Source organism: Tribolium madens, unplaced genomic scaffold (genome assembly GCF_015345945.1).
Source record: "Tribolium madens isolate multiple individuals breed KSU strain unplaced genomic scaffold, Tmad_KSU_1.1 Scaffold_91;HRSCAF=231;Tcas5.2_LG7, whole genome shotgun sequence".
Lineage (NCBI taxonomy): Eukaryota > Metazoa > Arthropoda > Insecta > Coleoptera > Tenebrionidae > Tribolium > Tribolium madens.
In genome coordinates this window covers 19,505,796-19,531,379 of record NW_025401063.1, presented here as the reverse complement: position 1 = coordinate 19,531,379, position 25,584 = coordinate 19,505,796, and the positions used below count along the sequence as shown (strand labels likewise).

The window sequence follows — 25,584 nt, the reverse complement described above, 5'->3', positions numbered from 1 at the left end:
AGTGGCATTAAAAAACTGATTCGTCACGATTGTTATTGTCATTTTGCATACATAAAACAACCTGTTTTCTGTAAATTTATGTATAAATCTACATGATAAGCAACTGAAAACAAGACCTTGGCCAACAAGCCGCTCAGTCGTTCGCTGTGTCCACAAAGATGAAGTGCTTCATAAGATATGAAAAATACTGCGATTTTCCTATTGAAAATCTTCCATATGGGGTCTTTTCCACCAAAGATGATGTGAGTTTTATATTTACCAAGTTTTGCGCGATAAAAGTAACCGTGGCCCACGTTGATAACGAAAAATTTAATCTTCACTTGTTTTTAACTTTCCGGAGATCACTGCCATCTAGTACGGGGTAGCGGTGGATCGTGTGTCGATAAAAACGAATTCGTTCAACTAGAAATTATGAAATTTTAAATACTTTGACCGGGAAATAAGAAAATAATTTGTCCACTCTCTAATTCGTTAATAAATTAGAGTTATTACTTCTACAAATTCCTATTTTCAAAGCATTATTTTTTTAGCCTACACATAGGATAGGTGTAGCGATTGGAGATCAAATCCTAGACTTGAAACAAATATCTCATTTGTTTGTGGGGCCAGAATTGAAAAAGAATCAGGATGTGTTCAGAGAGGTGAAATGAACATTTTTGCGGCTCCAGTATTTTTATAAGATTTTTTTTATTTTAGAAAACTCTAAATAAATTTATGGGACTGACGAAAAAAGCATGGAAAGAGGCTCGGGATACGATACAAAACCTACTTTCAATTGACAATCAAACCTTACAGAGTCCTGACATGAGAAAAAAGTATAATTTTATAATCATTAAAACAAAAATTTGAATTATTTTTTAGAGCCTTTGTGTCACAATATGATGCGACAATGCATCTTCCTGCTGAAATCGGGGATTATACTGACTTTTTTTCATCGATCCATCATGCAACAAACACGGGTATTATGTTCAGAGGGAAAGAAAATCCTCTGCTTCCCAATTGGTAAACTTTCGCATAATTTTATTTTTCAAAATATAATTCTCTGGTAGGAAATACTTGCCGGTGGCTTATCACGGGAGGGCAAGCTCAGTCGTCGTCTCTGGAACTCCAGTCAGGCGCCCCAACGGTCAAACACTTGCAGTTGAAGGTAAAAAAAGTCAAAAATGGTTTTTGAAAACTACACTTTATGTCTAAATAAGGCGCACCTCCCGTTTTTGGTAAATGCAAACTCATGGACTTCGAGTTAGAAATGGCATTTTTCGTGGGTGGGCCTTCAAACGAATTGGGAAAACCTATTCCAATTGAAAAAACTGAAGAACATATTTTTGGATTTGTGGTAATGAATGATTGGAGCGGTAAGTAACTTTTTCATAAAAGCGGGAAATATCAAAAAAAAAATTAGCTAGGGACATTCAAAAGTGGGAATACGTGCCATTGGGACCTTTCACTGCCAAAAACTTAGGGACAACTATTTCGCCATGGATCGTCACCACTTTTGCTCTTGAACCGTTCAAGGTAGAAAACTATCCACAAAATCCAGAGCCTTTCCCTTACTTAAAACATGACGATAAATTTAATTTTGATATTGGACTACAAGTGGACATTACACGTAAGTGTTCACAAAAAAACATTAACATTGTAAAATATTTAAACATTTGTGCTTTACTTTTTAACTTTGCTACACTATAGTCATTGACAACTTATACCTCATAACTAAGGCTCGGATTATATGCAAAATGTATACTTGTTATTAAGAGGTATATCAACAAAATTATAAGTTTTCTATGCATATCCAGTGTTTTTTGATTAAATAGGCCAATTAATTATTTTGGCAACTTCGTGCATATTTTAGGAAAAATTGCATATTTGCTTCAAATCGCAAATTTCTGATTAAACATTTCAGTTCAAGTTCAAAATTAGACAGTTTAAGAAAAAAGATCCGATTACAAAATATGTTAAAGAGAAAACAACCGGTAATTCGTAAGCCGGACTTAAAAAATTAGTATCCTGCTGAGTGTTTCCTTTTTGAATTCGTTTTATCAGGGTTAATATAAAATATGGAACTAAGCGGTTTTTTAAATTAATTTTTGTCTCTAGAAAATAATACTTAATATAAATTAAAGTAATATAAAAATGTGATCGTATTTTGAGAAAAAAAATTGTTTTGTTTTTGAGTTATGCATTTTTTTGTCAAAATTGCAATATACAGGGTACGCCGGAACTCGCGCCCCAGACAAAAATGCCATATAAGGTAAGATACCAGGAACCTGGAAAAAATGTTAAAAAAAATTTATCTATAAAAATTTCGAAGTTATGAGGGTTTAAAGTTTGCACTTTGACTCTATTTATTTCTGTTGGAAAAATAATTTTCCAAGTTTTTTTGTTATAGGCTATTAAAAGAGGAAACAAGGAAGCTGTATCCTAAATTGTAACTCTGTTCAATGTTATTTGTGGCTTTTATTGGCAAAGTTTTTGTCTCTTTACTAAATAATATCCTTAAATGAATATAAAAAAATGTCAAATGTCAAAAAATAAATGTCAAAATTTTTTGACAGATAGAATTTTTTAAACATTTTTTTCATGTTCCTGGTATCTTACCTTACTTGAAAATTTTCTCTGGGGCGCGAGTTCTGGCGCACCTGTATGTAAAAAAAATACTAAATACTAAAAAAATTAACTAGATAGTTGTAATTTTTAGATCATAACCGTAACGAAAAAAATGTTTTATCTCCAACGTCACAAAAGTGACCACTTTTATGACTAAATGACACAGGTAAAAGTTTTACTTTTCAGACATGGAGTAAAAACACTGTTTTTACTCCTAGGCGTTTTTACTTTTACTTGACACTTACTTTGACATTTATCACTGTTGTCTCTTTCTTGTCTCTTTCGCTTTTTCAGCATTTTCTGGAGAGGTACAAGGTAGATTATCAGCATTTGACATATTGCACTATAAACTACACCAGTTATTCACCAGTTAAATCAATCAACACTTTCGAAATCTCAACACAAATTCCGAAACTGACGCGTGACGTTTGTTACGATTTTATTGCAAAGCGTCCTGATTATTGAGGTGATTTACTTAATTATTGGTGTGTTGCTCTTTTCGTTCCATCTGAATCGTTTGCAGATAAAATAGTTTATGTTATTTGGAGTAAAAGTGAGATTATGTGGCTCAGCTGAATCCATTTGCCTCACTCCGTTCGGCAAAATGAACGTTCAGCTTCGCGACATAAACAATCACTTTTACTCCTAATAACATAATCTACTATTAGTGGCTTGTCATTTAAAAAAAGATATTTTTGTAGAACTTAAAAACAAAAGAAGATTTTGAAAAATTTTATTTTTGACAAAACATCACATTTTTATAGTACTTCATCATTCATTAATTAGTTCTTCCAAAAAATAAATAGTTTAAGCAAAAAACGTTTGGTTCTATACATTTTATTTACCCGGTATGGCTATAATCCTTCCATTCGGATAAGTAGTTGTTTGCAAGTGAATTTTAGCGAAATATTTTAAAGTGATGTGATCTGAAAAGTAGAGATTTCTTAAAAAAGGTTAATTACTAGGTTATTAAAATGGCTTGTCTGGGGCAAAACCAATTTATTTATTTTCTTTCGTTCAAGATGCCGAAAATACAAAGTCGAGAATAAAATTTTATCTCAACTTTGATGTTTTATTGTTAAAAGTTTTGCATATCAATGCGTATTTGGCATATATTGGAGCATATTTATTAAAATCATGTGCATATTTTGTGAAAATACGTGCATGTACAGGCTGTATTATGAAAAACGCCCCAAGCCATAACTCCATTATTTTTTAAAGTTATGACAATACTTCTTAGAACAAAGTTGAACATTTTTTGTCATCTATCGTTTAGGATAGATGATAAATTAATGCTGTTTTAAATATTATTCCTTTGCATTTTCTCTTACTGTTTTTATACTTTTTAATGTTAGTCATGGATGATAATGTGTTAACAGACATATTTTGAATAAAATAAAAATTGTGGAGAGCACTACACCTTTACACTGGGTGATTTCAGATGAGAGACGTTCCAAATCGTCGAAAATTTAAGCGACTTAAAGAAAATTTGAGGATGTTTTGGGCTTTTAGAAAACCCAAACTAAACATCTCTAATTTCACAGAGATACAGAATTAGATAGGTATTGAAGAAAATGCAAGAACATGAATTCAAGAAATTGCAAGTAACGTTGGCTTATCGCACGCAACTGTTCTAATTTGGGTTTTCTAAAAACCCCAAACATCCTCAAATTTTCTTCAGGTCGACGAATTGGAACTTCTCTTATTGGAAACCGCCCAGTGTAAAGGCGTTGTGGTCTCCAACAATTTTTATTGCTTTCAACATATTCTTGAATCATGTCTGTTAACACATTATCACCAGAACACCAAAAAGTATAAAAATAATAAGAGAAAATGCAAAGTAATAATATTTGTCAACATTACTTAATATTATTGTTTTCCACTGCCTACTTTAATAAATTTTTAATTGACTCATATCTCACGAACGGTTGGTTTTAGGCACATTGTACTAAAACTTGTTAAAAGACAATTAAACAAAGAATCCAAGTGGTAAAATATACAGCGTGTTCCATTAAAAAAAATTAAAGAAAACAAAAGATGTTCAACTTTGTTCTAAGAAGTATTGTCATAACTTTAAAAATAATGGAGTTATGGCTTGGGGCGTTTTTCATAATACAGCCTGTATATGCGCATATTTTACGAATTTTTCGTGCATATAATCCCAGCCTTACTCATGACCTTGATCCAGTTTATTCAAATGGCATGGAACTGCTTAAATTTGGATAAATATTCGAAATGATTTTTTTTAGCAAAAGGACTAAACGTGTCGACCACTGTTTGCCGTTCAAACTACAAATATTTGTACTGGACAGCAAAACAACAACTGGCCCATCACACAATTACTGGGTGCAACGTCAAACCTGGTGATTTGATGGCAAGTGGAACAATCAGTGGCGAGGTATTCAACAAAATCAATAAATAAGTAAAATATAATGATTTTTGTCCTTTTAGACTTCGGATTCCTTCGGTTCTCTTCTTGAGCTGTCTTGGAAAGGCACTAAACCCATTTCACTGCTCGACGGTAGCCAAAGGAAATTCCTCCAAGACGGTGACACAGTCACAATTAAAGGAATGTGTGAAGGAGATGGCTACAACATAGGTTTCGGCGACTGCGTCGGCACTTTACTGTCAGCTATCGACATGTAAAAATATTTCAATAAAAAATTTTCGAATTGATTGGTCTTTTTGTTCCCAAATCAGTGATGGCACCGTTCCAAGCCATGAAATCGCCAAACTGAATTTATCGATCATGAATATAATAAATGCGGGCTCCTCCACTTTTATAAACCTTGGCTCCTTTTCCATAAGAGTGAAAATCACGAATCAGCATAGAATACAAACATTGACGAGAACAGCGGAAAAATTGTTCCAATAGTAGTATTAAAATATTTATGCTCGATACAAAGCAATGTCAAGGTTCCTGCTTGATTAAATTTACAATAAAAATGGCTTTGAGCGGATCTCTGCTCAATAAAAGTAGTTCTCAGGAAAGATCCGATCTTGTGGCTTTTTGGAGTGTTCCACTCCTCGATGGGGTACATACGGTAGAGTTTGAACATGGGGGAACAACCGGAAAGAGAGTTATACGAGTGGACGGCAAGGTATAAATTTATTAAAAAAACCTCTATATTCGTAATACATTTTAGGAGATATCGAGACGCGACTGGATGTTCAAACTAGTCGGTGATGAAAAATTTACTTTAGGAAAACAAGGCGCTAAATGCGAATTGCGTGTCGATCCTTTGCCACATTTTGCATTTGCGTACAGTCTGTATGTAGATGGAAAACCGCTGGAGAAGTTTACTGAAAAACAGTCACAAACGACGAGATCGTGGGCAGTTGTAGCTGAAGGAAAACGCTACCGCGTTGTTTTTGGTAAGTGGATTGTTTTACCAGAAAAATTGTTAATGAAGTGTTTTAGAAAAACAAACTTTGAATGTGTGGGTTAATGGACAGTATGTGGAAACCGAAAATGTTTTTATTGAAGGTGGAAGCGAGATGACTTTTGAATTTGAAGATTTGAAAGGTACCATTCGAGCCACTTCGACTAATCGAAAACAGGGAGTTATTCATCAACTTTTTGTTAATGGCAAATTAATTGAAGAAGATACAATTTACTAATAAATAATATGCAATGTAATTATTTTGTAAATAAAATAAGGAATAGTATATTAAAGTACAACTTGCGTAGCGGCGAGTTAAGGAACTGAAGAACCTTCTGTAACAAGTGCTTTATACTATTTTTTCTATTTTGCCGCTTTATATCATTTTATAAATTAAAAGACGAAAATTAAAAAAAAAAAACTAGAGAATTTTGCGACGGTTGGCGACATTTATGTGGAATAATTTTACGAGTAGGCGGCAGTAAAAAATAAAAATAATTCTTATTTTTACATTTGAAAATAAATTGTGAAGAAAGTTCGTCACTAAAATTAAATTAACGCCAACGACTTATTCCAGATGACGTCATTTGGATGCTGGAATAGACTTATTTTAACACCGAAATAGGAAAAAAGATTCCGGTACCGGGAATCGAACCCGAGCCTCCTGGGTGAGAGCCAGGTATCCTAGCCACTAGACCATACCGGATTTAACAGAAACAGAGCCATCTTTGTATTTTAATTCTGCAGTAACTCTATTAATTTTGTTAAAGAAAATGATACAATATTTTAAATATTTTCTTTTTTTTTACCTCACGTAAAATCAAAAAAGCATCTAGCAGAAAATCTGGTCAAAAACCAACAAATTGTGTAATAAAATAATTAACTGTGTATTAAGACATTTTGTAGGAATAGCAAGGTGTAAAGTGGATTTCTAATATATATTTTTTTCTAATAAGTGTATTATTACAAATCGCATACAAAAATTTGACAAAAATTGGAAAATAATTACAATTTCATTGGATCCCCTCCATCAACAAATGTGGGCGAAATTTAAAGTAAAAAGTTTTGACTTTTGTGGATGTTCTCTATCATACTTTATTAAAAAAGAAATTACAGCCTTTGTTAATATACAATTTTCCAAACTGAAGGTTGCGGACACTCCGTATTTTCTTTGCAAAAACAATTAAAAGTTGTGTCTGTGGGAAATCCCAAAATTTCCCGCTCCTCTTGAATACGAAATGAAAATGTACTTTCATAAGTCCCAATGAAATATCTGGCATGAGAACAAATAATTTGATCAATTATGGCCACGTCTCCATCTTTTATTCTTTTCTTCGTTTTGCTGTTTGGTGTAAATCTCAGTGTTTTGTAAGGAATGTTTTTTACAATTTCTCGATATTCTGTGTAATTTTCATTAGGACAAATTTTATTGAGAGAAAAAATAATTACCGTCCTCGTCAGCATCCGTAGCGATAAAAACTTGCAATAAATTCAACTTTTTAAGTAAAGTAGTAATTTGATCAGTTATGCTATTGATAGAAGGAACCTGGTGCGCCCTTCCGCGCAAAAAATCTCTCCTTCGTAAGTGAACTCCTAAGTATGGACCCCCTTTTGCGTTTCTTTTAGGCTAAAAGTCATAACAAATAACCAAACATTAGCCTAGAGTAAATTACTGTTTCATCCTCCCAATTCTCTGGCAATAAAGTCTCATCCAATTCATCACTCGAGTTTAAGAATTTTTTTCGGAAATCGAGTGCAATTTTTTGTAATTCTCGATTAAATCTCATACTTCTTCGACACTTCCAGTAAATTCGGTCCCCAAACATGTCATGTAGCGCAACCTCAGCATGATGCAACAAAATTGTTCTTCAACACAAATATATTTTTTCAGTCAATAATAAAAGTCTTACTTGGCGGAAGATTTGAGTAATAATTGTGATAACTTTGTCGCAGGTCCATGATAAGACAAACATTTAACATTGTTTGAAGTAATATTTTTATAAAAGAAATAATTTATTTGGTAGTTTTGAGCACACTTTTCAACTTTCATCTTGTCTTCAAAATTTCCAGTCTCAAACATATGTTTAAAATGTTGCAAAACATAAACCTCGTCAATTTGAACACTATAAGTCCTATTTATGGCTACAAATAAATGTTTTAAGTAAAAAAAAAATACGAAACGACATTCACACCATACCATCAAAAAATTCATACATTTCTATTACTGGTGCAAATCTTTTTAAACTATCTACATTAAAAAACAGCCCCCAAGGTATCTGTTCAGGTTCCGCGTTGTATTTCCAATGAAATAAATGCGACCAAGGGGGTAAAACCAATTTTACGTTTTTCAGTTCCTCTTTTTTTGATTGTTGCAATTTGTGTGCTAGAATTGCAAAGCGCATATAGACATCCCGACGCAAGTTGAAACCTTCAGGCGGGTTTACGTCGTACAATAAATACCTGAAAGTGGGTGTTATATGGGGGTTCGTGACAGTGACCCTCACCTGTCTTTCGAATTAGAATTTTGGCCACATTGTGAATTAACGTGACAATAATCTTCACCGTAATTGCAATAGACGAATACAATAAGCAAAATGAATTTAAATAAGTGGTTTTGTGGTAAGTTTCTTGTCATTTTTGTGAGGTTATATCAGGTGTCACCTCCGGTTATCTTATTTTCTAAAATGCACATTAGAGAAATCTTAAATTATTATGCCAAGAGTTTTTATAAACTGGTTATAAAATCTTATAATTTGATTTGTGTAAAAAATTAAATGCAGTAACATAAAAATGTTTCCCAAGTTGGCAATAAAAATTGTGTGATCATGTAACTCATTTATTTTCTAATAAAAAGTAAAAACACGATTTTATGTAACCATTATTTATTATTCTAAATAAATCACAATTTTATTACATTGTTACGTAAGTGGGAGTTGTCATGACTCCACAGTTGTTGTCTTTAGATGACATTAGGATGTATCCATCGTTGCCCCAATAATTCGACCAACTGTTTTTAACTAACCAGTAATTTTCACTATTGATAGTTCCATATCCCACTGCCAAAACTGCATGATCCAGCTCATCAATTTTATTACCACTGAAAAATTTGTAATATTAATATTTAAAAATGGAAAAATTAATTACCATTTGGGTTCATAATAAACCCCATTGGAGTAAAAACTGAAAGTGCGTTGACTGGCATCAATGGCTACGCTAATAGGACCGTGTTTGAAGAGAGCCAACCTCAATGCATTTTCATCGTTGGATGTAACGTTTACGTAACCGGTGATTTTGGCAACTTTTTGCACTTTATCAGCATGACAATAACCATCCTGTGCAAAAAATACCATTTAAATATTTATGATAATGTCATCACCACTCACTTGTCCCAAATAAGGGCCATAAGCCTCTTCAGTCGGAATACCTCCATGTTTCAACATCCATTGATACGCTCTAAAATCTTCTCCTCCATCGCAACCATTATTTCCATACCCCCAGGAGCAATCAACTAGAGCTTGTTGAGACAATCTAAAGAGCCTTCCGCCATTGTGCAAAAAAAGTGCCCCTTCGATAGTTCCCACTGTCCCAAAACTCCAGCAAGAGCCACAAACCGACTGATCTGAAATTGAAAATTTGAAACTAATTCGGCTTTAGTCAGAAAATACCTTTAACGGGTGTCACAGCGCCAAACAGTCTCCAATCCCACTGGTCTGGCAAATCCTCTTTATTTATGTTTTTGTATGGGAAGGGGGCCCCACCGTTGTAACCTCCGGAATAAGTACGCCCTCTCAAAGCTTTCAATTCCGCTGGAGTTTTATCAGCCAAATGGTTAATAGTTAAGGTGAATCCCCTGTTTTGTCTGTTCATTGAATGAATAAATCGGACGTTTTGTCGGAAAATATCCTTGCGTACAAGAGCATCAGTTTCATTTTGGTATTTTTTGCCATGTTTTCGCGTGAATTTGTTAAATTCGAAATCAACATGGCCAGTTTTTTCGGGTCTGACAAACTCAGCCATGGGGTTGAAAGTGTAAATGTGTTTGTCGCCAGGGCCGGGGAAAGCACTACATTTCATGTCTAAAAAAATGGTTTCGTTATCTCTTCTTAAAAAATACATGACAAAGTACTTGAATCAAGTTTGAAGATATCGTCCGGAATGGGGTCAGAGCTGAAGGAGTCATAATCAAGGTAGTAGTGGTCATAGTGACTCCCCAAGAGTGAATTGTAACCCCTCATTTCATATTTGACCGGAACGGCGATTTTGACTCCGGCGTTGTCGGGATCGTCTTTGTAATGTAGCCACATGGCGTACTTGTTGACTTTTTGGCCAATGGTTTGAGTGAGGGCCCATTTCTCGGTTAGGACTCCGCTGATTGTCTCCTCACCGGTACACTCGAAATTTGTGAGGTCGGGGAGAATGGATTGGGGCTCTATCGTGATATCTTCAGTGCCATTCACTTGAAGACATGTCCGGGAGTTGGTTTCGGTCTCTGTTGTCACGGGGGCTATTTTCAAACTGGTGCCGTAAGGGCCGCTTGAGGAGAGTTGGTAGGTTTTCACCATATCGCCGTAATAATCGATACGAGAACGTTTCGAGGAACCATCGTACCTTAATTGAAATAAGTTGCAAATGGAAAATTGTGCTCATATTTAAACAATATTTCTGTGAGGTCTTAATGGTATTTTTAAATTTTCATTTTATTCGATAAAGTAAGGAATGATTTCCTTATTATCCAATTTATCTTGCGATGGAAAATTACGATCCTATTTCAGACAATTATCAAATTTACTTGATTAATACAGTAGATAATCACAACTATTGTTTATTTATGAGACGACAATTTTCTTTAAAACAATGGTTTGCCTAAAGAATCTGATACAGATCACAGGATGTAATATAAGATCTTGAAATAAGTAGTCGTTAATTGTCAGAGAGACAATATCAATTTTATTATCACAAAAATAATAATACAATAGTAAGTGGTTTATTAAATTAAAGTTGTTATTTGTTAATGATGAATTTATCAACAAAGTGACTATCAGTACAAAAATTATGTTTTAAAAATGTGGAATGTGTTTCATAAAGGAATGCTAGCTTTATCACCACCATTGGCTACAATTTTTTGTTAAACTATAGCTTCACAGAAATTTGTAACACAATCGTGATAACATTGTTTAGCGTATTTTTGGATTTTTTATTAATTTGTACAAAAACAACAAACATTTTTGTCACTATAGTCTTCTTTGTAATTCTTCAAAGAAAAATTGGATTAATTTTTTTTTTCCAGATTCAAACATGCAAAACACAAAAAGAAAACCTACAACTACAACTTCTATAAAACTGAGAGGTTTATTATGATTACGACTTTTTATAAACAATAAATGTACTTATAAATTGCCAAAAAGTTTATACCTAAAGTTCGGTTAAGTTATTATTTTTGATTTGCTTATTGAAAAAACATTTCTAGAACGCATTCTGTGGGCGGAACTTTTTACTTTCGGTTGCCAACTAGTTGTACATTTTTTTAATGCTTTCAATGGGTAATAAATAAGTACTCACCAGACATAAAAAGGTTCTTCAATTTCTGCATAAGGGATGTAAAGAATTCCTTTAACCGTGTATGTGTTGCTCCATGCCGGTGCTTTAGCGGCACAGTCCCCATAGACTAGCAAAAAATTGTAAGTACACACAACTGATATTTTAAAATGTGCTATTACATACCTAGAGCCAAAAAACACGAAAAAATCACACTTGTTAACAACATTCTTGTTTGGCGTCAGAGATACAAATAAACAATTAGATAAGAGTCCTCCTTTTAAAAACAACCCCCACGACCTATGAACTCAGCTGATAAGTGGTAGAAAGTTTCGATTGGAGTGAAGCGATTCAACGAAGAGGGGATATGCAAATATGGACAAAACTGCTTGATGATTCGTCAATACTATACAATTTCATCAGAATTTTTAACTGATTTTAATCAGGAATAAAGGTTTAAAAAATGTTTTAAGATCAGATCAATATTGAAAATGTATATTTTGTGTTGGAGATAAATGACAATTACAAGTCACTGAACTTTGCATTCAATAAATATTTGTTGATAAAAATTTGCCACAGTACAGGAAGAAATATGATAACCTTGCAAAATAGCTTAAATGTTGAACTACTTAGACAGGTGTATAAAATCAGTAAACTCCACTGAACTCGTATTAATAGAAAAGCTTTTGGAATTGGTTTGTTATTGTTTGTAACACACATAACCTCTGCAAGTGTTTACAAGAGACAAGGCTTGTGATTGGTCGATTCCTATTGTTTTTGTTTGACAGTCGACAGCTGTCACATTTTCTGATCGTAATTTTTCCAAATTTTAAGTGTGTTTTGTACTGTTTTTACAATAAAATGCTATGATTAATTCTTATGTAGTGTGCAGAAAACACCCCGATTTTCAAGGGTAAACAGAAAAGCAGAAAAAATCGTGAAACACTGATTTTTAAGGTAAAGTCCATTTTTTTAAAAAACAATTGTCAAAGTGTTGTCATGTTGGTTATTTGATGTTATTACGTTGGCAAGGTAAAATGTCAATTGAATGCCAGCCGTTTTGTTCCAAAGGCGCTTGCGCTACTGAAGCCGCAATTACTTTTAAATTTAATATTGAAAGTACAACTTAAAGAGCACAGAAAATGTTGAAGATGGAATTGGTTGGTATTAGAATTATTTCTGTGACGTTGCGGATAGCAGGAATACCTACGCTGCTCCGAACAGAGGCCTTTTAGAATGGAACTATTACGAAAGGTCTTCTAACCTTACAGTTTGTATTCAATGGCGGCATTTCAAAATGCGCTAGAAAAATTCAAATTTGAGCGGGAGAATTGCTCATGACGTGTGATCGGCGTAGTTTTGGACCCTTTTTTAAAATAAGATAACCCTACGTTGTGGTTGTTAGTTTATTCGTAATAATCCTTCGTCGTTTCCTCGAAGCACTGAACAAACGGATGGGAGTAAAATTAAATAATCAAGAAATAAAACACTAATGTTTTATTTATATGAAGTATAATTCAACAATTAAATAAAACAACAATAGGAAATTCGCTGGTAATGAATTTATCAAATAAATTATGTCACAACAAAAGAAAAACTCGAACAATTAATAAATACATTCAGAAAAACAAATCAAGGCATTCTTATGAAACAGTTTCTTTTCTTTTTACTGTGAAAACCTAGAATCCAATGTACCAAAAATCTACAACACAATTCCCGATACCGCTGTAGCCATCTCCCAATCTCGAAGGAGAAAGGAAGAAAAAAACATATATCAAGGACTCTCAATCAATCAAACAATCGCGTCTCGAAACCCTACAACTCTGTCGAGTCGACAATGGTATTGGACCTATGGTCTCTTTAGTGGGCAAAAACCGTCCTTTTTCGACAAGCTCCTCTTTTGTGCCCTGTGTACGTGGAAGCGTTATTACTTATCAGCTACCGGGACTTTGCTGATATGATTGCCCAATTAAAGGAGAGTAAAGAACAGTAAAAGACAGAACGCAATGCAGCATGCATGAAACCAGGAGAAGCTACAGAAGTTTTAACTTTTCATCTCGCGTTACATAAAACTAACCCGAAAACTTAATCTTTTACCAGACGAATTATCCATTTACAAAACTCATGGCAAATTAACAACAATCATGATTATTATGAAGAAAACAATGTTTTAGGCACAATTTTCACGTAATATCGATACAGAATTTACGTTTTTGGTGACGTAATTAGTCATACCCCCTGTCGCGTCCGGTCTTATCTTCCTGAGCCCCACGGTCTCCTCTGCAGCATCCTCCAAGTGACGACGCTTCCTTCTCTTCCTCGATGGAAGTCCCCCGGGTGTAGTCGACATCCCAACAATTTCCAAAATTTAATTCAAAAAGGAAAAACAACAAAATTCTCCTCACTCTTCGCCTGCCTAACGACGACTGCCACACCTTCCTTTGTTTTCCCACTTTTCGAAAAACCCAAAAAAAAACACAAAATCCCCCCTTTCCCACTGTGGCGTGATCCGTCACCGCAGAGTCAAATAAAATTTTCAAAAATGCATAGGCAACACATTTTACCGAATAATTAAATACAAATGGTACGGTTACAGTCTTTTTTGTGAATCTTGCCGTTTTTGAGGAAATTAATACGATAAGCCTAGCTCTCGTACGAGTTAATTGAATTATAATAATTGTTCGAATACATTATTATGAAATTGTGTTTTATCTCAAGAAGAGTCGTTTACAAAAATGAGTTTCTAAAAGCAAGGATCTGAACCTTAACATAATAAGACAAATAGCTATATTTAGATTTTGTGAATATATGCAGACAAAAAACCAACCATGTTAAAATTCTTCATGAATTTGATAATTTTGGTTGTGTAAAAACTCCTAAAAAAGAACGGCATCCAATAAATTGCATGACTAGTCCAGTATTTTATTATATTCCTCCAATAATGATTCACCTTTCTCCAGAATCAGATTCTGAAGACGATTGGTGGTCTAAAAATTTTGAATCAGATTCTGAAAATGAGTAAAAATTTAAATTACCCATTAAATAAATTTTTCCCGGTTAGGAGTTGCATGTTTCCGTGTCCTTACCATCTTTATTTCTTGTCTTTTGGTAAAAAAATTGCTTCCACTTGAAACTTTTCTGGCATTTGAAAATTACTAACATAACCTCAAACCTAATCTAGGGAGATTTTAATAAACAACTGTTCCGAAAAAAAGATTTTAGGGTAGTACAGTCTGGTTTTTGAGGAAATTTTGACATTGACAATTGTTTAAAAAAAAATGGACTTTATATTTTAATATTAACATTTTTCAAAGATTTTGCCCTGTTTTACAAGGTTAACGACTTTAAAATAAAAACGGTATTTATTATTAAATTAGTTTTACCCTGTTATAGCAGTAATAGAGCATTAGCATAATTATAGAACTACTTATGTCAAAAATAGATGAAATTTATTTAAAAGAATCATATGAGTTGGAAAATGCGCAAGATCATACCTATATAATTGTGCCATGATTGTGTTATCCTTAAACTTTCATATTTTATTTTTGTTTCTTTAATACCCAAACGGTATATTGTATCAAAGTTTTCTAAAATAACCCTCTTGTCATAAACAAAACCAAATTCTTTTGTTTCCATTTTATTTAAGAGTTCCTTAGTTTTAGTATCTCTGGTAATTCGATTATATTGTGTACTGATTATACTGTCTTTCTTTTCTAAAATATTATTTATACTGTCGGAATTAATTTTTTTGGACGTTTCATAATTTAACGTAAATCCTTTTATTCTACAAACAACTTTACCTGTATTAGTCTTATAACAATAACTTTTTGGGCCTGTTGATATCCAGTCTATTATCCATACGCCTTTACCTAATTCGTCTGTCCAATCTCCCAATAGACAGCCTGTTTTAACAGTGTTTTTTCCATCATCTATATATACAATACTATCTGTATCATAATATACTACGCTTTTTCCTAATTTATCTAACATTTCGTATAATCTTATTAGTCTTGCGTTTGCAGTTGTAAAAGCAGCTATAAATATATTGGTATTGAAATCATTTTCTATATAGCAATCTTTTAACTTATAATCAATTTGTAACATATTTTCATTTATGTCGTTTATACGTATATTATCAAGTTTCTCGTCTAATAAAATTTCATAAAACTTTTTAACATCTGTAACATATTCTGTTGCGCCCATATTTTGTCTTTGCCCAAATTTACCCCATAAGGAATTTAAGCATATTTTCGCAACAGCCCTCTTTCCAGGATTATTTTCTATTTTACCCAATTCAATACCTAGATTTTCTTTTACAGCTTTTCTATATTCTTCTTCTGATTCAAAATCATCCTGCCAAGGGCTTGTTTCTAAGTTAATTTTCATAAACGCTTTCACATATCCTTTAAATAAATTTGATGATTTTTTGTAAAAATGCCAAACCTCATCAATAGTTATTATTTTGTAACTCTTTTCAATTGCTTTTTTTACTTCATTGGTACACCAGGTTCCTCTGATAATTCTTTGAGATTCCGTATGAGAACATTTATCTTTTTGATTATTTAATTTTGCGCACAATTGACATAATGGAAATGTTAGTTTTTCATCACCGATTTGGTTTTATTCTGAACAGGTAAAACGGGGTGATACAAACCTTTTGGTGGTAAAATTGCACATTTTATTAAACCATACCAATCTGAATTATACGTACGAGGTTTGAATATTTTAGTAGGATGTCCAACTGGATAATGATCGTAACATTGTACTGTTGGATATAAACTGCGAATATCTATATATTTCATATTCTTCCCCTTAACGCGCAATTTTGTTGCATTCGTTCTTCCTCCAAAGAATGCGTTTCTAGGATTAAGTTCTTCCAATTCCTTAATTTCTTCTTCAATTTGTTTCATTTCTTTCTTATATTCTTTTGACTTCGTCCACTCACATTCCCACATTTCTATTAAGTTATAACCAGCTTTTTTTAATTCCTCGCTTCTTTCTATTGTTTTCTCATAAAGATCTTCCATAGTTGTTTCATTCTTATTATTAATAAAATCTGAACTATAACATTTAGTACAACCATGCCAAAAACAGCTGTGATATTGGTAAACAGTATTGGATTTTTTATCAAATCCGTCAACTTTTGATCCATATATTTTCCCTTCACCATTGTTTAATGCGTGTTTTATATTTGGATTATGAAAACTATTTAACCATGAAAGTGATTGTTGAGAATATTGATCTTTTTTCGGATTATCAACAACAGCTATTGTATCTTTCTTAATATATTTTGATCTATATATAGCCAAGCAAACACCTGCAATAGTAATATATCTAAAAGGATCTATATTCGCAATTTCTAGAAACTGATTTCTTAATTCAAGACATCCTTTTCTTAATATATCAACATCAGAATTACAATAATCATAAAGTTCTTTTTTAAAATCAAACAAATAATTTTCTTTTCTTTTTTGTTTATGCCATTCTAAAAACTCTTCCCTTTTTTTTGGTTTCATAGAATTAACACCATAGTATTCTGTATCAGGTATTTTTCCAATATATCGGGTGTTTCAAAAATGTGTGGCATAATTTTAACCACGAATAACCCTCTACAAATGAGAATAGAGAACACAGTATTTACTGACCTAGCTCAAAAAATAGAAAAATTACAGATTTCCAAAAATCGGTATGGAAAATGATTTTTTGGAAATATTTTTGTTATCGTTTATCCGATTATTATGAAATTTTGCATGTCAAGGGACAAAAAGACACTCTTTGATATGGTGTAAATGGAAGTCTTGTAAAAGCTATAGATTTCTGGTGACAATGGGACCCTTCCAGTTTTTGGGTCATAACTCTTTTTTTCAGCCTATTAACAGATATTTTTGATGCCAAAAATCAAAAGCCCGATCATTTTTTCATAAAAAAGTACTGTTAATATCGCTAAAATGTACCGTTCTCAAGTTATTTCGGTTTAAACAAAACTCTACACCGCGCTGCAAAATCAAAAAGTATGAATTTTGAGCGTATCATTACCTTGGAAACAATCCACTACGAATGACATAGCTGTCAATACTGTGACATTTAATGTTAATTTTATTTAATCCAAAATAAAATTTGATTATTTCTTGATGATCATAGTAAAACACACGATTATGTGTTGGAAGAAACAATGCATAAGCTGGCATTAACCATCCCGGCCATCACAACAGCATCTGAGAATACACCACGGAAATTTTCACACCGTAAAACGATTTTCCCTCCAAATTATTGTTTTTTCTTCGTATTTCATTATTTGCATTTTTAAACTATAAACCAAATGAAAAATTAAAACGACCAAACCAAGAACATAACCTCAACTTTAAAATACTGAAACTGTAATAAWTAAAAAAAAGCCTTATCAACCATTTGAAGTAGCATATGGTAATTTGTTGTTGTTAAAACTTGTAAAGAATAAGGCACGTTTAATGTTTATCTACATTTTTTTTAAATTACAAGAACGTCAAGAACAATAGCACAATTGGAACAAATGCCGTTAGATGGCGCTTGTGCTGTTTCGTAAAGCGCAAAAAACAAAGATTTGAATAATAAAGTCACAATGTTTAAAAAATATTAATCATACTTATTTCTGGTGACTTGTTTTCAATGATTAAATGAGTTATGATTCAAATATTATACTCTTTACTTTTAGAAAAGAAATTGATTGTTGAATAATTGCAAAATATTAMATCGTGTTCGTACTCGTAAATGGTGAAACCTTTTTTAATTGTGTTGAAATTTTTGATAGCCCTAAAAAGGGCATTTGGACACAACATAACTACTCAATTCAGGTACTGCTGAAAATGGCCACCATTGGCTTCCAAACATGCTCGAACTCTTTTCAAAAAATTTTGCTGGACCTGTTCCAACGTAGCAGGTGAATTTTTCATATTTGTTGTTATTCTGTTGACACGTGCCATCAGATCGTCGAGGTTTCCTACAGGAGTTTTGTACACCTCCTGTTTAATCGTTCCCCACACGTAAAAATCCAAAGGATTTAAATCCGGACTTCTTGGAGGCCAGAAATGTGGTGCCTCATTTCCCCTTCCGATCCATCTTGCAGCAAAGTTTTGCTGCAACCACTGGCAAACTTCAACAGCAAAATGTGGTGGAGCACCATCCTGCATAAACCACATATTAACTCGTTCAGCGAGAGGTACATCCTCGAGAACATCTGGCAGGTGGTTTTCTAAGAAATTTAGATATTCTTGCCCAGTTAAAGATATCGGGCAATCTCCATGGACCTAATAAATGGTTCCCAAGAAAACCCATCCAATAATTTACACGAAAATTTTTCTGTGTATGATTGATAAACACAGCGTGCGGGTTTGCATCTGCCCAGACGTGCATGTTTCTCATATTTAATATGCCTTTCCTATGAAAACACGATTCATCCGTAAACATGAGAGGAAAACGAATGATCGTGTTGATGATTTTCCAAAATCCATTGGCAAAACATTCTTCTTCTCTCGAGGTCTTCGGGAAGAAGTTCTGTACTTTAACCCGATGAAATGGATACAAACTTTGATCACGTAAAATTCTCCAGGCAGTAGCATGAGAAACATTTTCTGTCCGGCTTATTTCTCGTGTACTAATAGTTGGATCCTCTTCCACCTGATTCAGAACCCGTTCCTCTAATTGCGGTGTTCTAGCCGCTCTGGGTCTTCCATTTCTGTTTCTTGAACGAAAAGACCCAGTTTCACGTAATCTTTGATCTATTCTAAGAATAAATCCTCTAGAAGGTGGCCTTCTATTAGGAAAACGTGCGATGTAACGCCTTCTGGTGGCAGCCGCATTGCCATTACATTTTCCAAACATTAAATGGATGTCGGCCATTTCAGCATTAGTAAGTATTTTAAAGTTGAGGTTATGTTCTTGGTTTGGTCGTTTTAATTTTTCATTTGGTTTATAGTTTAATAATGCAAATAATGAAATACGAAGAAAAAACAACAATTTGGAGGGAAAATCGTTTTACGGTGTGAAAATTTCCGTGGTGTATTCTCAGATCAGGTTGTGATGGCCGGGATGGTTAATGCATTGTTTCTTCCAACACATAATCGTGTGTTTTACTATGATCATCAAGAAGTAATCAAATTTTACCTTGGATTAAATAAAATTGACATTAAATGTCACAGCAGTGACAGCTATGTCATTCGTAGTGAATTGTTTCCAAGGTAATGATACGCTCAAAATTCATACTTTTTGATTTTGCACCGCGGTGTAGTTTTGTTTAAACCGAAATAACTCGAGAACGGTACATTTTAGCGATATTAACAAGAGTACTTTTTTTTATGAAAAAATGATCGGGCTTTTGATTTTTGGCATCAAAAATATCTGTTAATAGGCTGAAAAAAGGAGTTATGACCCAAAAACTGGAAGGGTCCCATTGTCACCGGAAATCGATAGGTTTTACAAGACTTCCGTTTACACCATATCAAAGAGTGTCTTTTTGTCCCTTAACATGCAAAGTTTCATAATAATCGGATAAACGATAACAAAAATATTTCCATAAAATCATTTTCCATACCGATTTTTGGAAAGCTGTAATTTTTCTATTTTTTGAGTTAGGTCAGCAAATACTGTGCTCTCTATTCTCATTTGTAGAGGGGTATTCGTGGTTAAAATTATGCCACACATTTTTGAAACACGTGATATAAGGCTGATAAAATAAATGAAAAAGAAATAAATTTACGTGAAGAGGAATTTGCCAGTAATTTTAATTATTTTCCCAGAGAGAAATACCTAGAAAAAGTCCACTTAAACGGAAATTAAATTATTTGATTTAAAGGTTGCTAAGTGCTATGAAATTACTGCTATAAGTAAATTAGATGATGTTATATTTTATCCTGTTACTTATTTTCAGATCCATCGAAAATTAATAAGTTATATGAGTTATATGACGCTGTTTCATATTTTCTCGATAAAAACAAAGAGTGTCTCTCCAAAGAGATAATATGCTCTTCAAATCTAAAGATTATGCGAAGATTGTTTTTGTAATATAATTATTTTTGAAGATATTCCAATTATTTAATTTGATATTTACTCTAATAAATGAAATATATTATTTTCTTATTTCTCACTACTGTAAAAAGTTCAGATGATATTAATATTACAAGCACAGCGAAGCCTTACGATGAATCGAAGATTCAGAGTTATTTAGAACAATTTGGGTATTTAGAGAGTAATGGATCATTATTAACAGAAACGTCTTTGACTAGTGCTTCGCATACCAATGAAGCATTAATAAGGTTTCAAGAATTCTATAATTTACCAACTGATGGAACATTAAATCAAGAAACACTTGCTTTTATCAGTAAACCAAGATGTGGCGTTAAAGATAATCCAACACCTTATAGAATTCATTATCAAAAATGGAATAAAACAATTCTTAAATGGTATTTTTCGTTAGCTAGAAACGAGATGAAAGAATTAGCACAAAAAGCATTTGATCAGTGGGAATCTGTTTCAAATTTAAAGTTTGAGTACAATAGTATTAAACCAGATATACTTATATCATTTTCTAACACGTTGTTTCAGCATAATCATAATTCACGTTGTCAAAAAGGAATATGTTCTAGCAGTTTTGACGGAAAAGGTAATGTCTTAGCACATGGCTTCTTTCCAAATAATAATGAATGTTTAGGAATTCATTTTGATAAATCARAAAAYTGGTATTTTGGTGAATCAAGCAATACACCTGATGMTGAAACTAATTTTTATACTGTTTTATTACACGAAATAGGACACACATTAGGTATTGAACATTCTGCAAATAATAATTCAATTATGTACGCCTATTATAAAGGTGATATTGATAAATTGACTCAAGACGATATGTGGGCAATTCAATATTTATACATATGGACGACCTGAACGATTAAAATATGAATTAATACCAACAACAACAACAACAGTTAAACCTACTGTAAGCAAAGTCGGAGTAAAGATAATGTTGGTAATTCGTCTTCGACTCATGAACCTATGTATAGAATCTGTCAAAATTAAGTCTCGCAGTCTCGCCCTCCTTGTATCTATCTGTTCTTTGCCTCCTTGGCCCTTGTTATTCGTGGTGTGTTCGTGGTCGTGTACATGTTGTGCACATATAATAGTTCTTCCGTGCGTGCAATTTCGGGAATCGCCTGACTTGACTAAGTGTCGTTCTTCAATGGTAAATTATTGATTTATAAATAACCACAAATAACAGGATATGTCTGAAATACCGCCGTCGATCGTGAGCCACTTATCAGGGGAACAACAGTATACTTTGAAACTTCTCTTGAAGACTAAGGACCAAGAGTTGAAGACTAAGGACCAAGAGTTGAAGACTAAGGACCAAGTGTTGAAGACTAAGGACCAAGAGTTGGAAATACAAGAACTTAAATTTGAGGCAGAAATAAAAAAAATGGAAGATCGTCTAGTAAGTTAACGTGTTTCATTAAGTATTTAAAAAAAATGTAATTTTTTTTAGAGCGCAGCAAACTATAAGGTTTTATTGTCACAAAAACTTCTTACTATAAGAAGTTTCATGCGTTTTATCAGAGATGAATTCCTTTTTAACGTAAAGGGGACCTTCAAAGACAAATTGATGGTGTTAGCCAATGATAATCCCGAGCTACTTGAAGAGTGGAAAATCGACAAATATTTTAGTATTTATCTAACGTTGATGAATGATTTAAATCAACATGCACACCCGTTTTTCGACACGGACGAAGCTTTTATTCTGGTTGAGGGCGACTTAGAGCTAGAAGCATTACAATTAATTGGGTTTCTATGGTGTGTCATACCTCTGCCCCGAAAAAACCTCCTTATCAGAAATTTAAATAAGGATGTTATCCCTTTGATTAATTTTATCAAAGAATAAAAGATAATATAAAAAATATGTGTATTATTTTCATTGGGTGCTGTTCAAAAAAGTGAGTAATTAATGTAATGTTATATCAAACTCAAATCAATGATGTGGATAAGAGTAACATTGAAAACAAAAAAATCATATGAAAATGATCACAGACGATTAATTAGTTTTATTATTTGATCGATAAGACCACATTTAAATCCAAAAACTGTCAAGTCAAATTTATCAGATTTAACTAATGTATTCGAAATATCATCAAATTCATAAAACATTTTATCTTTAAAGAAATATAAATTTCTATATCTGAATGCTCTGCTTATATTTGGAGGTATTCCAGTAAATAATTCTGAAATAAGGCCGTTTTTCTTTGATCTAAACAAACACTCATCAAACTCAATATACAAAACTTTATCATAAAATATATATGTTTTTTCCAGAATAAGTTCTAAATATCGCATCAATTCTTTTTCCTTTTGGTATTCCTAAATTTTCAATAGATTGACCATTGTATCCACTTTTAACATTAAAACTTGGAAAATCAATTAAATAATATAAATTTTTAACAACTATTAAAACATCATCTGAAGGTCTTTGATAAATATGCGAAACTTCTTTAAAATCATCAGACAAAAAATATAAATAATCTTTAATTAATTTCGGTTCTTTATCATGTCATATCTTTTAAATTGACTAACCAAACATACTTCTTATAAAAAATATACATATGATGATTTGCAATTAAAAATGTGTCAATTTCTTTATTAAAATCACATAATTTTGACAGATTCTATACAGAATTGCCAACAAGTAAGAAGAATAAAGATAGGTTGTACTATTGGTTGCCTACTAATCAAATGAATAAATTTCTTTAAGGCTCTCCACTAGTGTAAAATTTATACGGGAAAATATACAAATTTCACCCATGTGTAAAATCTGTATTTTTTAATTCTACAAAAAAATCCACGTCTCTATCTGTAAATAATAGCATAACCTACCCCGCTATGATGTAATTTTTTCAAAATACTACTTAGATTCTCTAAAAAATTACCATTATTGTAAAACTTTGCCCAGATTTTTCTTTGTAACGGTGCAACATCTTAAAACAATTTTTTTATTGACATGTAGATAATTAAAATATGCACCTCGCTACGTTCAATTTTTTTTATAATACAAGATAAATTACAAAGAAACTTTAAAAAATGGATGCAACCCCCATTACTCTTGGATCGAAAATCTCAAGTTTCTTCCATGATTTACAGCCGTTATTACTCCCCATCGAGCGCTTAACCCCTAATAATGCTTTTACACAAACGGTACCTGCAAGAAACTTTCCTTTTTGTTGAATTTCAAATTGATCATATCTTAGCTACATTTTTTTGAAGTCTAGTAGCATTATGGCCAATTTATAGAACATTTAACTGCATTCAAATTTTAATTCGCCAATTATTCGACGTTTAAGAAGGCAAAATGAATGACAACAGAATTTGAAGCAGATACACAGTGTGTTCCCGTTTAGGGGAAACGACTCTTGTAAAAGATAAATAAATGTTGCTCTAAATTAGCACTGCTTATTAGTTAAAGACTAATTTCTAACATAATTTTAGTTTAAAAAAAATCAGGTATGCGTCGGAAATAAAAAAATATATATTTTTCTCTAAAGTGCCTTTTTTATGTAGAAAATAATTGAGTTTTTCTAAGAAAACTCTTGTGTAATATAAAAATATGTCGCTCTAAATTTGCATTTTTTGAGATTTACCACTGCTTATTAGTTAAAGACTAATTTCTAACATAATTTTGGGTTCTTCTAAGAAAACTATCATGATAGAAGAATTCGTTAGAAATTTGATTTAGTTAATCCTGAAATTTTAAAGAACTATCGAGTGTAGAAACCATATCTTGCGAAATTATTGTAATAAATTAAAAGAATTGGTCAAATGCGTAAAACTCAACCCAAAAATTAGAATTTTATTACGGCATGTATTACAATTTCGAACGGCTGTAGTAAATGCGGTCAAGTATAGAAAAAATAAGTCTGACCCCTTACACATAAAAACATGTGATCTAAAAAAAGACATTATAAATGGTCCTAAACACATATTTGGATGCCATGATCAGTGTTCGTCATATTTTTGTCATGGTGTAAAATCTGGCGAAGAGAATTTGTGGCCAACTTTTGAAAAAATATCATTACAAGTACTATATTTTTATATATTCTCATTCGACTCTAGTGATGATGGTATTTTGTAACGCATACGCGTAACCAATAATTGTTTTAGTTGGTTTTTCAAAATACTCTTTGCATTACTAAATCTCCATAAAAAACTCAGAAGTGTTTTTTGACAAATCGTCCCCTTACTGCAACAACTAGATAACTTAAATTTTAGGAAAGTATTTGTTACAATACTTCAAAAACCTAAAACCTAAATTTCTGTCAGATTAAAAAACTTAGTTTAGTATATATTACACACTTGTATGACCAATAATAATAATTTTTGATTACTTTCAACATGTAGTTTTTTGTCTTTTAAATTTTTAAATTGCAGTTACACAAAACTATAAATTTCAAGTTATCTAGTTGTTGCATTAAGGAGACGAAATATTTTGAATGTTTTTAATTAATTACATTATTTACTTTTGAAGCTGATAAATAATTAAAACTTTGTGGACTAAACATTGGACGACATACGTTCGCTTACTGTCATTGTTTTTTAAATAAACACATATTACATCAATTATTTTTAATATTATTATTACTATGTATATGTGTAATTTTATTTTATAGTGTATAGTGTTTGCTTAGTCTAATAAAATATTTTGTGTGAATATAAAGCCATTTATGGTCTTTTTTCTTTTTTTATTTTTGTTCGGTTTATAAAAGATTATTTATCTTCATACGTATTTAACAATGCAACTTGGCATTTTGTTATTATTATTAGTATTATTATGGTATATGAAAATAAGTGAAAGTGCACATTCTGAAAATTTTACTAGGATTATTTTAAAAGGTTCGGTCTGGTGTGGTCTTAGCGACCCTCGCCACAGGCGGTCTTTTAATCCGTTGATTGACAGCTGCCATTGCAAGCCTAAACGCCCTGCAATTTGGGTTGCATATTTCTGAAAACTGAAATTTTACTTCACTGCATAACACCCTGGCATTTTCTGGAGTGT

The 25,584-nt window shown here is 32.4% G+C and overlaps 5 protein-coding genes and 1 non-coding gene across 6 annotated transcripts; 3 read left to right on the top strand and 3 right to left on the bottom strand.

The window, feature by feature from the left end:
• Nucleotides 1-80: 80 nt before the first annotated feature.
• On the top strand, nucleotides 81-5,281 carry LOC123010836 (fumarylacetoacetase). The gene is made up of 9 exons (XM_044407985.1): nucleotides 81-242; nucleotides 531-641; nucleotides 697-815; nucleotides 862-1,002; nucleotides 1,050-1,147; nucleotides 1,200-1,355; nucleotides 1,403-1,609; nucleotides 4,857-5,005; nucleotides 5,059-5,281. The coding sequence occupies exons 1-9, from the start codon at nucleotides 159-161 to the stop codon at nucleotides 5,251-5,253; spliced, it is 1,260 nt and encodes a 419-aa protein (XP_044263920.1). The 5' UTR covers nucleotides 81-158; the 3' UTR covers nucleotides 5,254-5,281.
• A 228-nt stretch (nucleotides 5,282-5,509) lies between these two features.
• LOC123011400 (fas apoptotic inhibitory molecule 1) lies at nucleotides 5,510-6,228 on the top strand. Its single transcript, XM_044408806.1, has 3 exons — nucleotides 5,510-5,708; nucleotides 5,754-5,982; nucleotides 6,029-6,228. The coding sequence occupies exons 1-3, from the start codon at nucleotides 5,553-5,555 to the stop codon at nucleotides 6,226-6,228; spliced, it is 585 nt and encodes a 194-aa protein (XP_044264741.1). The 5' UTR covers nucleotides 5,510-5,552.
• A 396-nt stretch (nucleotides 6,229-6,624) lies between these two features.
• On the bottom strand, nucleotides 6,625-6,696 carry Trnae-cuc. Its single transcript has one exon. It is a non-coding gene; the product is annotated as a tRNA-Glu (tRNA).
• Nucleotides 6,697-6,959: 263 nt separating this feature from the next.
• LOC123011286 (GDP-fucose protein O-fucosyltransferase 2) lies at nucleotides 6,960-8,759 on the bottom strand. Its single transcript, XM_044408655.1, has 6 exons — nucleotides 8,495-8,759; nucleotides 8,188-8,450; nucleotides 7,901-8,132; nucleotides 7,664-7,856; nucleotides 7,440-7,617; nucleotides 6,960-7,390 (listed from the first exon to the last, which is right to left on the bottom strand). The coding sequence occupies exons 1-6, from the start codon at nucleotides 8,623-8,625 to the stop codon at nucleotides 7,113-7,115; spliced, it is 1,275 nt and encodes a 424-aa protein (XP_044264590.1). The 5' UTR covers nucleotides 8,626-8,759; the 3' UTR covers nucleotides 6,960-7,112.
• A 96-nt stretch (nucleotides 8,760-8,855) lies between these two features.
• LOC123011285 (digestive cysteine proteinase 1) lies at nucleotides 8,856-12,234 on the bottom strand. The gene is made up of 7 exons (XM_044408654.1): nucleotides 11,712-12,234; nucleotides 11,550-11,655; nucleotides 10,117-10,598; nucleotides 9,656-10,066; nucleotides 9,374-9,609; nucleotides 9,135-9,322; nucleotides 8,856-9,087 (listed from the first exon to the last, which is right to left on the bottom strand). The coding sequence occupies exons 1-7, from the start codon at nucleotides 11,752-11,754 to the stop codon at nucleotides 8,901-8,903; spliced, it is 1,653 nt and encodes a 550-aa protein (XP_044264589.1). The 5' UTR covers nucleotides 11,755-12,234; the 3' UTR covers nucleotides 8,856-8,900.
• A 96-nt stretch (nucleotides 12,235-12,330) lies between these two features.
• On the top strand, nucleotides 12,331-22,425 carry LOC123011965. Its single transcript, XM_044409699.1, has 3 exons — nucleotides 12,331-12,482; nucleotides 21,769-21,981; nucleotides 22,033-22,425. The coding sequence occupies exons 2-3, from the start codon at nucleotides 21,772-21,774 to the stop codon at nucleotides 22,423-22,425; spliced, it is 603 nt and encodes a 200-aa protein (XP_044265634.1). The 5' UTR covers nucleotides 12,331-12,482; nucleotides 21,769-21,771.
• Nucleotides 22,426-25,584: the final 3,159 nt, after the last annotated feature.